The following is a 13070-nucleotide window of genomic DNA, read 5'->3' on the forward strand; positions in this document are numbered from 1 at the left end:
ATGGAATACTATGCAGCCATAAAAAAGGATGAGTTTGCGTCCTTTGTAGGGACATGGATGCAGCTGGAAACCATCATTCTTAGCAAACTATCACAAGAACAGAAAACCAAACACCGCATGTTCTCACTCATAGGTGGGAACTGAACAACGAGATCACTTGGACTCAGGAAGGGGAACATCACACACCGGGGCCTATCATGGGGAGGGGGGAGGGGGGAGGGATTGCATTGGGAGTTATACCTGATGTAAATGACGAGTTGATGGGTGCAGCAGACTAACATGGCACAAGTATACATATGTAACAAACCTGCATGTTATGCACATGTACCCTACAACTTAAAGTATAATAATAATAAATTAATTAAAAAAAAAAAAAAAAGAAATTGAATCTCTGCTGTGGTGTAACAAAGACATGGACAGTGTGTTTTCTATCTCCTTTCTATTTGATAAAAGAACACACTGGGTATATTAGTCAGGGTTCTCTAGAGGGACAGAACTAATAGGATATATACAAAAGGGAGCTTATTAAGCATTAACTTACATGATCAGAAGGTCCCACAACAGACTGTCTGCAAGCTGAGCAGCAAGGAGAGCCAGTCCGAGTCCCAAAACTGAAGATCTTGGAGTCCAATGTTCAAGGGCAGGAAGCATCCAGCACGGGAGAAAGATGCAGGCTGGGAGGCTAGGCCAGTCTCCCCTTTCACGTTTTTCTGCCTGCCTTATATTCGCTGGCAGATAATTAGATCGAGCCCACCAGATTAACGGTGGGTGTGCCTTCCACAGCCCACTGACTCAAATGTTAATCTCCTTTGGCAACACCCTCACAGACACACCCAGGATTACTACTTTGTATGCTTCAGTCCAATCAAGTTGACACTCAGTCTTAACCATCACACTGGGAAATAGCAAATAAGAATATTAAATGACTTAATGAAGGTCTCTAAAAGCATTAAAAGAAAAACTTCATCTCTCTTTTTACATTAGGAGCCCACAGGGAGAAATCAGTTATACCAGCGTAGAGATTAGAACTTAATTCTACATCATTAAAGGCACATACCATGACACTAAAAATAAAAATTGCAAATTTTAAAAGAAACAGATATTCACAGACTAACTCCATTTATTTGAAGCCAAACCTCTATCCACTCATCAAATTAAGAACCGATGGGCCGGGTGCGGTGGCTCACACCTGTAATCCCAGCACTTTGGGAGGCCAAGGCAGGCAGATCACTTGTGGCCAGGAGTTCCAGACCAGCCTGGCCAACATGGCAAAACCCCGTCTCTACTAAAAATGCAAAAATTAGCCAGGTGTGATGGCGCATGCCTGTAATCCCAGCTACTCTGTAGGCTGAGGCACAAGAATTGCTTGAACCCAGAAGGCAGAAATTGCAGTGAGCCGGGATTATACCACTGCACTCCTGTCTAGGTGACAGAGCAAGATCCTGTCTCAAAAAACAAAAGAAAAAAAAAAGGAAAAAAGGAAAAAATAAGAACTGTTGTCATAGGAAGAGATCCAAGCAGTACTAACACATTGGCATTGGTAATATTTCAAAGATGTACAAACTGGGCTCATCTACCTTGATAGACCCCTGCCAACATACTCTGATTTCCCCCTGCCAGTTCAAAAGGACCAACATATGGAATGATCTTGCTTTTAGAGTTGTGTATATTACAGTATGCTTCTAGGCAGGATAAATGTATAATGAGTCTAGTTATACTAAATACTCCACATGGCAATGTCAAGAATGAATTCATATATGCATACATGTATAAACCAGGAATTGGTTTTCACTCAGAATCCATAGCCTTTAGAAGGTGGTGGAGAAGGATACACTAGATGTGAATGATGAGAAAGGCTGGTGAGGGCCTGCTTAGAATGCCCTGCTTTTGAGAACATTCATTTGTTTTTTCATATTACACTACCAGTCAATAGTAAACTCCTTGAGGGCAGGCGTGGCTCTTACACATCTTTTCTGTGTGTCCTCCAGTATCATACAGTGCCCTATGGATATGCTGGTACTTAGTAAATACCTATTGAGCTGGGTTAAACTGAATCCTAACTAACACAAACCTGAAAGTGGCCAACCCTCCCCTTTAAAGCTGGATTTTAGGGGCACCCATTAAAACAAATGAGGATCTTTCTAATACCATCATGGAGAGGTGGCAGTAATAAATACAGATGCCAGAGTGGAATTACTTGACTGTCCCTGCATAGTATATGTAACTTAAATATTATAAGAATTTTTAAAACTGTCAAAAATATTATTTTGAGTATACTTTAATAAATTCAGTTAATAATAAATGGTGAATAAAACACAATGTGGTGTATAAAAAATGTTAAGAAGAGTCAAATTAACCTCCTACACAGGACTAATACTTTGGTTGGGCTCATGCCTTTCCCTCTGGAGTAACTTTACATTAAGTGGATCCTTACTGCTTACAGGCTTAAGTCTCTTAAGAATTTTGACTTGTGGCTTAGCACATTTTATAATATAGTGCTGCTTAATTGCTTTTGTTTTTAAGGAGAAACTTTACTTTGATTTTTTTTTACCTTTATTCCAACAGAACCCTTCCAGGCACTTTGAAGACTGATAATCTTGTTGATCAAAGTGACTTTTCCTGGAATTTCAATATGTGTGTGTATGTGTGTGCCTGTGTTTAACACCTTTTTTGAGATATAGTTCAGGTATCATTAAATTGGCCCATTTAAAGTGCGTAATTCAATTGATATCTAGTCGAATGGATATTTTGACTCATCTTCAATATGAAGTAGCAATCATAATGGCAGTTTGGCTCACTTCTCCTATCTTTTGGTCTCAGTTTTTCTCCTTTACAGCTTTACAGTTTCATATTCCCAGAATTGGGCAATAAACCAAAGACTTTTAATAGTCAGTCAAGTGGCATCTGCAGCTGAGCAATTAAAGGCTCAGAACCAGAAAGAATCAACGGATCCACGGTCAAAATATAAACTAGCAAAACTCTTTCTTATCTGCATTCTCACACATTGAATGAAATACAGTTTAGAAGACAACACTGAACAGGGTCCTATACATTAAAGCAGTTAAGTAAGTGTTGGCTTCCTTTTTTTTTTTTTTCTTTTTTCACTCAATTCCATATGATAGAGTGAAAAACAAAAATACTGTGCACAAAGTTCTTGAGGTATGAATGGAACCAAGATGCATGCAAATCCTTCAAGGGCCCAGGGCTTAAGCAGTCCTGGAAAGCGATGGTGGAATCCAGTAAGGCTGACAGTATTCCTAAAACCGTCTCCTGCCCAGGACTGACTTTACTGAAAGGATCACTCACCGCTCCTCCCACCTCCAAAACCTGCTCCTCCTACCCCCATAACGCACTCCCCCAGCTACTACAATGTGTGCGGTCCTCCTTTGAGTGTAGCACACATTTTTCAGAGGGGAGAATTTGAAGAGGGAACATAAAGGGAGGTCCTTCTCTTCATGCCCCAAAAACATATGTGGATGAATTCAACTCATTTCAGAACTTTTTTGTTTTATTTTTCCAAGTAAAAAATCTGCCAAGAGGGCGCCTGTAGTCCCAGCTACTCGGGAGGCTGAGGCAGGAGAATGGCGTAAACCCGGGAGGCGGAGCTTGCAGTGAGCTGAGATCTGGCCACTGCACTCCAGCCTGGGCGACAGAGCGAGACTCCGTCTCAAAAAAAAAAAAAAAAAATCTGCCAAGAATTTACCTTAAGTTTTACATGGAGAAAAAGATAGCTGACAAATATGTTACTGGAAGCATTTATTATATTTTGGGGGGCATATTTTTATTTGCATTTTTTTTCTGAAATATTTACAATAAACAACCTAAAATGAAAACGTTCTTGTTTGTAGAGAATGACTTTTTTTCTATTTAAAATGAGTTTATCATCAGAAAACAGTCTGCTATTTAGTAGAAGAGGCAAATGTTCTTTCTGATGCAGCAACCTGTTTTTCTCTTAAGGAGGAGAATTTATTCCTATTTTATGCCTACAAGTAAAAGAACTTTCTGTTGTCCAATACTATTTCCTGCAGGCAGAGCCTCCTCATGCAGGAGTGATGGAAAGAACTAGAGCAACAACTCTCTGGCCAAAGGCTTAGTAGAGGGAATATTCTGCTTGTTGAATCGGTCCCTGCTTTTCAAATGGATGAATAGTTTTTTTCTCTGAGAGTAAATAGGAGTCAAAAGAGAGTGCTTTGGCTTCACTGAGAAATCCGCAAATATTTCTCAGAATTTGTTAGCATGGATGGCGCCAGTAAAACAGCTCCTTAGAAACTGAATCGTCTCACCAAACTGACAATTTGCATTGTTTCTTCTAACACCATTTACTAACATCTCTAACATCTCTTTGAAAGCAGAGACCCCACAAGGAATGAGTAGGATGAACACTTTTGCTCCTGTTTTCAGTCTATATTTTTCCATCATAAGCATTCAAGCAGGGCTAAATGAAGAGAGGCATTCCTAGTAGACACAGAGGACATATTTTGTGTTTTCTAGTGCCAAAACACACCAAAGGATTAGGTGCTAGAATGGAAAACAAGTTTTCTCCATTTCCTGATTACTTTCACAGGCATTCTTAGTATCTTTAACTTTCCTCTTGTAAAATATACACACACATGGACACACACACCCCAAGAGAAATCACTGGGTTCTTTATTTATACCTTATAATAACCTTTATTTCTTGGTTTTGACAGGAAGAGATGACTACATTAAGTGTTTGGAACTCAGTGCTGCAGGATACAGAGAAGAACTGGAAACTGTGAGTAGGCTAAGCATGGCAAGGATAAAATTGGCCTATAAGTATATGACTACTAGGAAAGTTACAAACTAGCAGAATCAATGTATCATGGGTTGTCATCAGGAAGCCAATCAAGCAATCATCCTTTTTAAATGGACACAAGACAGGAAATATATCCTCTGCTCACAAATGTGGGATGGCAGCAGGTTTTTTTTACTCCTATAATCACCAAACCCCATTTGCCAATACTAACATTTAAGCAATTACAAGGAAAGACTAGGATAAATTCTAGCATCCTCATGGTATTGTAAGGGACTTGCAAGATAGTCTTATAAATGCCTAGATTTGCAAAGATTTGAGAGAACAAGACATCATTACAACCAACTGAAGATGAAATCCAGGCTCCAGTTAGCAACATTGGTAATCCATTGGTTGCAGGGCTCCTACTGACTTCAAGCTATCTTTCTCCCCTATTTCTATGCAAATGAAAATAGCCTATGGAGGCAGTTGATCTTGCAGACCTTCCAGAGGTAGCATCACAATGCCTGAGATATGAGAAAAATGATGAAATTACCATCATCTGCCTCTCAGCTGTCAATCACTTAGCTTTGAAAGTTACAAGTATCTACCATTTGTTACTAAAATGTTTACTATGTACAATGTGATGGGACAAGAGCAAAAGGAAGACCCATGTGTCATGTGCATCAGAGAGCTCTATTTTATTAAAGGGGTTAGGAACCTGTAGGGCAAAGACATAAATAGTGTTTTCAGCTGTCACTCAGAAGCTATCTTCTACATGTATAAAATCTCAGATGGGCTGTTGGTCACAATGTTTTACTGTTAATGCATCTATCAATGCCATCAAAAGTGGCTATCCTCAAACACCAAGATGGTAATTAAATAATATTGAAATTTAATAATATTTAGTGCATGTTAATGATTAGAAAAGTAGATAATTTTTTAAATTATAGATCATATTTTAATATCTTATGCTATTTGTAAATATTAATTATATTTAAACATAAATGTATATGTATTTATACACATTCCTTATCATTAACATATACCTAATGTATTAGTTTGTTCTCATGCTGCTAATAAAGCCATACTTGAGACTGGGTAATATATAAAAGAAAGAGGTTTAATTGACTCAGAGTTTCACATGGCTGGGGAGGCCTCATAATCATGGCAGAAGGCAAGGAGGAGCAAAGTCACATCTTACATGGCGGCAGGCAAAAGAGCTTGTGCAGGGGGACTCCCATTTATAAAACCATCAGATCTCATGAAACTTACTCACTACCACACTAACAGTATGGGGAAAACATGATTCAATTATCTCCACCTGGCCCCACCCTTGACACCTGGGGATTATTACAATTCAAGGTGAGATTTGGGTAGGAACACAACCAAATCATATCATCTAATTATTCTAACCTGTAGTGAGACCTTAAGGATTTTGCTTCATAAAGGGTTTGGTTATGGTAAAGATAAGAGTCTTTGCTTTTCCCCATTTCAAAGTTGCATAACAAGTCGGTGGCATATAAGCAGACATATAAGCACATGCCAAATGCACTTATAGATTAAGAAAATCTTTCCAAAACACATAGATATGTATTTCTGCAATGTTTTTAAAGGAATAAGCCAGAAATTGATGAGTAGCAATGCACAAGAAGTGAGTTGGATGGAAGTAACAGCTGCCATGACTATCAGAAGATGTAGATTATTTTGATTTGACCACAAGCCACCTGGGTGACCTCGACTTGTGCAATTAACAAACATTCGTTGGGTATCATGCAAGACTTCATAAACTGGAGATCACATAAGATGAGCAAGATCTGGTTTTTGACCACAAGAAGTTTATGAGCTAGTAGGGAAGACAAGACATCCAATCATAACTAATATGGTGGAATGAAAATAATAAAGAGAAAAGAAAACCAACTACAATAGGAACTTGGAAAAGAAAGAAAAGCCTTTTATATATAAAGGCTGAAGAGGAGAAAGTTTGAAGGAAGATTTTATAAAAAGACAGCACATGAAATGAGCCTTATAGGTAGATATGATTCTGATAGGGAACCACAATGGTGGAGGGTCTCTAGGAAGCAATGGAAGAGAAATTCAAATGTGTGAAGTTCTGAATTCAGCCACCAGGTGTTTTTAGCCTGGACAAGAGCTCACTGGGTCACCTATGACTCTTCAGAAATTTGTGTTTGAGACACTTGTTATAGAGATTCATGATTATTAGGATAAGAAGTCTACACAGACAGTATTTTCTTTTTTTCTTTCTTTTTTTTTTTTTTTTTTTTTTTTTTTTTTTTTGAGATGGAGTTTCATCCAGGCTGGAGGGCAATGGCACAATTTCAGCTCACCACAACCTCTGCCTCCCAGGTTCAAGTGATTCTCCTGCCTCAGCCTCTCAAGCAGCTGGAATTACAGGCATGCACCACCATGACCGGCTAATTTTGTATTTTTAGTAGAGACGGGGTTTCTCTGTGTTAAGAATGGAGCCACTGAAAGGTGAGTCAGGAGGTATCATGATCACAGCTGTGCCTTAGAAAGCCTTCTCCAGCAGCACTATGGGAAATGGACTGAAAGAAGGAGTAGCAGGACCAAGAAAGTGAGTCCGTGGTACAGAAGCAAGGAATCTGCAGCAGGGACAACCAGGACCTGTGCCATGCAGAGGAATGGGGATAGAGGGGAGGTCTGGATTTGGAAGCAGTTCATAGATAGTTAACTGGATAATTTGGTGAGGGAGAAGGTAGAATCCATGGGTAACTTAAAGCTTCTAGCTTTAGTGTCTAGGTGAGTGTTGATGTCACCAAGACAGAAAAGAAAAGAAAAGAAAAGACAAAACAAACAGACTTGTTGCAGAAGATAAAGTGTTCAGTTTAGACTATAGTGTGTCTGAGGAGCCTATAGAACATTGAGTTGGGAAAGCATAGAGTGGTAATTCTCAACCAGGGACAATTTTACCTCTCCCACCCCTGACATAACAGAAGATAGTTAGAAATGATAGTTAGAAGATAGTTAGACATCGTTGGTTATTATAACTGGAGGAAGTGGATGTTGCTATTGGCAGCTAGCTGGTGAAGTCCAGGGATGCTGCTAAACATCCCAAAATGCACAATACAGCCTCTTGTATTAGTCTGTTCTCAAGCTGCTAATAAAGACATACCTGAGACTGGGTAATTTACAAAGAAAAAGGTTTAATGGACTCACAGTTCCTTGTGGCTGGGGAAGCCTCACAATCATGGTGGAAGCAGGAGCAAAGTCACATCTTACATGGCAACAGGCAAGAGAGAGAGTATGTGCAGGGGAACTCCCCTTTATAAAACCATCAGATATCATGAGAAATTCACTATCATGAGAACAGCAAGGGAAAGACCTTCCCTCATGTTTCAGTTACCTCCCACCAGGTCCCTCCCATGACACATGAAATTATGGGAGCTACAATTTGAGATTTGGATGAGAACACAGCCAAACAATATCAATGCCTCAACCAAGAAGGAATGAAAGAATGATCTGACCCAAAATGTCAATAGTAAAGAGATTGACAGATCCTGGTCTAGAGGGAATTAGAACTTCCAATCTGAAGTTTTAGAAAGTATGAATGAATAGAGATGAGAACTTTTAGTCAATCATACTTCTGTGAGAGATAGGAAAGAAAATTAGCTACCACTAGAGTGTAGAGAAAGGAAAGAGAAGGCTGTAGCTGATAAAATCCTAGGCCATATCACCTCATTGGGAATATGAGTGTGTTGGGTGCAGTAATGTCAAAAACCTTTACATATTCAAAATGCAATTATTTGATGACTGTCCTCAAGCAAGTGTGTACTCAAGAAGATAGATATGACCACCACATATTATATGCATCAAAACATCACTATATACCCTATGAATCTGCACAATTGTGTCAATGTTATAAAAATTGAATTAAATTTTAAAAAAGAAGATAGATACAGATGAGGATGGAAATCAAGGAGCAAATGAGTTATGAATGTCCAGAAACCTAAACATGGTAGACACACTCCGGGCAGTAGGCAGGGAAATATTATGTGTGGTCTAAGATTTTCATCTGCAAACTTGATATCACTTGGTTACAAAACCACACTGCTATAGGACAAAAAAACTAAGAAGATAGGAGAAAGAAGGAAAGAGGAAAGCAAAGGAAAAGAGAGGAGAAACGAGATAGGAAAAAATGGAAAGGAAAACAAGAAATAGAAAGATAGAACACGGTAAAGACATCTTCTAGAAGGCTGACAGAATACATTGTGAGTACAGTTCTAAGGAATAAGACTAGTGGCCATTCTTGATAATTTTGTGAAACTGTGATATCAAAATATATTCCACAGACAGCAAAATCTGCTTCTTGAACTGTATCACCACTGTTTTTCAAAAGCTATGTTAACACAAAATGACAAAACAATAACCAACACCTTGTACAATTCTCCAGTACTTAAATAAATTTTGCTGCAACTCTGCTCCAGGCGCTTGGCAGGTGTAGAAATATAGTGAAATGCTCTGAAGTAAAGGACCATGCAGAGATGCACTGTGGGCAGCCTGGCAGTCTTAGACTGCTCGGCACAGAGGCAAAATAGGATTGCAAGAAACAACAAAATGGTTCTTTCTCATCCAAAATGTTATGTAGTCCACAAAGACAAGATTTACCTGGAAAACAGAATGCTGTGGCAGCAGACCAAAGGAGGCATCACTGAACAGGAAAGAGTGGGAAGACCATGTGCCCAGGACAGGAGGTAATAGAGCATACCAGAGCCAGAAAGATCTTGAATTTCAACTCTGTCTCCACCATTGGCGAGCTTTCTCCTTTTTGCAAGTAGCAGGATGTCTCTGAGAGTTAGTTTCCTTTCTGGTAAAACATGGATGATGACATTCCTGTCTCCTAGGAGTCCAGTGATGATTAAATGAGATGATGTATGTAAAGTGTTTAGCATAGCAGCTGGTGCAGGGTGGAGACTCTGTCAGTGGCAGATGCTATTGAGTAATATCTAAATTCTATTACTCTAAGCAATGACTGAAAAAAAAAAAAAAAACAATGGGACCCACATTCCAAGGCAACCCCACAATGGTATGTTAAGGAAGGTAACATATTTGAAAACGAAAATGAATTTGTCAACCTGGACGTGACCTTCAGAACTCTGGTCAAATTTTTTCATTTTACTGATGGGAAAATTGGAGAAGAAAATGAACAGACTATTGTGGTTTGGATGTACAAGAAGCAAAAATAGATTTTAATTAAAGAGAGGTTATTATAATTTTTATATGACACAAGTTGAAGATGGAGTTAGAAAATTACCATTCATAATGAGTGTGTGTGTGTGTGTGTGTGTGTGTGTGTGTGTGTATGTGTTAGAAATATTAGAGTTCTTCTGAGGTGATGTCTAGAAGAAAGTTATCCTTAGCTTTCTGTGAATTTGACTAGCCTTCTTCACCCCCAGTGCACCCATAATAAAGTTCTCTGAAGCTTCACAGAGAGATGAATAAAATAGTTTCATGAATGAACTATGATCGTAAAGAACATGCTTCTCCTAAGCTACAGCCAGGTCACTTACCTGTCCAAGAGCAAGTTAGGAGCAAACAGGAGCTTCCCTGGGTGCTCCATGGAGCGCCAGACGAGACCAATCATCAGGATCTCTAGCCAGGCACATTCTAGAAGGTGGACCTGATCATGGAGGGTCAAATCCACAAAGCCTGAAAACAAGCAAGAAAAACCCTGCTGACTCAAATGAAAAAGACTCATTACTGGTGAAATTAATGCAACAGGGATTTGAACTGACAAGGTCTATTTTCTACTAGACAGAGTAAATGCAATACGAACATACTTTATAGTGAAGTCAAGTAATTATTTTTAAAATCTAGCTATCTCAGTGAGTTTCAATGTGGCATTAAGTTCTTAGTGCCATAGTGTCACATCTACATAAATGTACCAACTTGAGTAACACACTTAGCTTTCTATAAAGTTATACTCAGTGTGAAAACTTGTGTGGATTCTACTTAGACAGTTATCATAGCACTCTGTGACTGTTCCTCATTTCTGTTTGAGTAGAAGATGCTAAGGTGCAAGAAATTTAAATTACTTGTCTTAGACCAAATAGGAATTGGAGCACAGGCAGAATGAAAGTCACCAAATTTCTATTTCTTTTCTTCGTCCCTAAGTCACACTCATTTTTTGTAATATGTAAAAGAAAGACTCAGAAAACTCCACATTTAAATAAATCACTTGGGATAATGAGTCAGATGAAAAAAAAAAAGGTGATAGTATGATTACGCAGGTAATAACCACCAAAATGTGTTCTTGTTTTCTAATGGTGAACTAGGAGATTAAAGCTTTTTCCAATCATTACTGATAGTATTGAGGTTACCTAATAATGTTAATGAGAAGGAGGAAGGAAGAAGGAAGGAGTAAAGGAAAAGGAAGAAGAGGAAGAGGAGGAGGAAGAAGAAGAAGGAGGAGGAGGAGGAGGAGAAGAGGAAGAAGAAGAAGGAAGTTTGTTGAGCCCTTAGAAGCAATCCTAATGTTTCTTATACACAATTATTTATGAATGCAACAACCTGAAGAGGTAGGAACTGATATTCCCATTGTACAGATGAGAAGACAGATGCTCAGAGAGCTTATTTGTCTGTTGAAGCCAAAACTGTGTCCTTGACCACAATGGACACTATCTCTTCTGAGCTACACTTAATTAGAGAATTTGGATCAAGTGACTAAATAAATCACATACCATGCACACTAAGATATGCCAGAGTGACAGGGACATTAAATAAATCAAGTATCCATAAAGTTTGCTGCCTTCCAAATCAGTCCCCTATTCTTTTGCCCTAAGATATCCCATCGTAGTCTATTTCCCTCCCTTCTCTCTTTGCCCTCAACCCTTCCTTCCCTCTTATCCATGGGAATGGCTCTAGGAATCCCATTGAGTGTATGTGTGTGTGTGTTCTTTTCTTTTTCTCTCACGAATATTACACTTTTATTAGCTAGCTATACTTGTGTTGATAAAAAAGACAAAATTGAATTTTGTTTTCCTTTAACAATCAAGTATGAATGGTCTGCTTACAGGATGTTTCTTCTTGGGGTTCTTGGAGGTAACAAAAGCTCAGCATTAAACAGGTAGCTTATCGTTTCTTACATGCTTAAGTACTATCTTTCAGATAATTGTTATATACAAAGAGATAATGATCCACATAGGGAAACCAAAGCTAGAGACAGACCTCAGAGTCTATGGCCCCCTCTCTTACCATCATTTCATAATCAAAGCTCATCAATTCTATCTTGAGGTAGCTATAATTTTCTCCTTTTTCATTGCCACTTTTAACACACTAATTCAGCTCCTAACAGTCTCTTACCTTTTTGTCTGACTTCTTAACTCAGCATAATTAGTTTAAGACTTATCCATGTGGTTGCACGTATGATGAGGGGTTGATTCTTTTTATTGCCAAGTGGTATTCCATTGCATGGATATATCCCATAGATAAATACAATGTATGCTTTCATTGGACATTTGGGTTGTTTCTAGCTTTTGGCTATTACAAATAAAGCTACTACAAGCAATTTATATACAAGTTTTTGTATGTATATATGCTTTTATTCTCTTGATTAAATACGTAAGAGTAGGATATCTGGATATAGTATGCCAGGTGGATGTTTTAACTTTTTAAGAAACTGTCAAACTGTTTTCAAAGTAGTTGTACCATTTACATTCTCACCAGCAATACATGAAAGCACGAGTTGGTCTACATCCTCACCAATGCTTGGTATGGTCAGTCTTTTTAGATTTTATACATTCTAATAGATGTACAGAGGCATCACTCAGGCATGGTGGTTTTATGTGCATTTTCCTAATGACTAATAATGTTGCACCTCTTCTCATGTGTTTTCTAACAGATCATTTTGCTACACTGTATTCAAATTAATCATGCATGTATCTGTAAATCCTGCTACAGCATATACTCATTGTAGGCACAAGATGCATGATTCCATCAAATATTGCTTTTTTAAAGTTTAAATTTATTGCACCTTCCACTACATCACTCAGCCATGCCAACGCTCATGACGGTGTAGCCTGTCTCAGAGCAGGTGTCTTTCCATTGAAAAGAGTGGATTCCACTCATGTAAAGAAGGACTTGGCATCAGGAAACATGAGAAAGTGGATGGCTTCGCTCATAAGAAAAAAGTAAAAGATGAAAAAGCAATGATTTGGTTTCAGATCCCCAGGAGGCTGGGGCAGGGAGGGAATAGGTATCTCCACGGTGTGCAGTGATTTACCTATGGGATGTTCTGGGTCAAAAGGAGCTGGCCTTGCTCTCGAGGAAACATCTCCTGA

General features: G+C 38.6%; 1 protein-coding gene across 13 annotated transcripts in view; it reads right to left on the bottom strand.

The window, feature by feature from the left end:
- The window catches only part of ESR1 (estrogen receptor 1), a 447068-nt gene that overhangs the window by 81583 nt on the left and 352415 nt on the right, over positions 1 to 13070 (bottom strand). For all 13 annotated transcript variants that reach the window (XM_009205860.4, XM_017957428.3, XM_017957417.3 and 10 more), the window contains 1 exon segment: positions 10302 to 10440. In XM_009205860.4, coding sequence (XP_009204124.1) covers positions 10302 to 10440 — 139 coding nt within the window.

This window comes from Papio anubis, chromosome 6 (genome assembly GCF_008728515.1).
Source record: "Papio anubis isolate 15944 chromosome 6, Panubis1.0, whole genome shotgun sequence".
Lineage (NCBI taxonomy): Eukaryota > Metazoa > Chordata > Mammalia > Primates > Cercopithecidae > Papio > Papio anubis.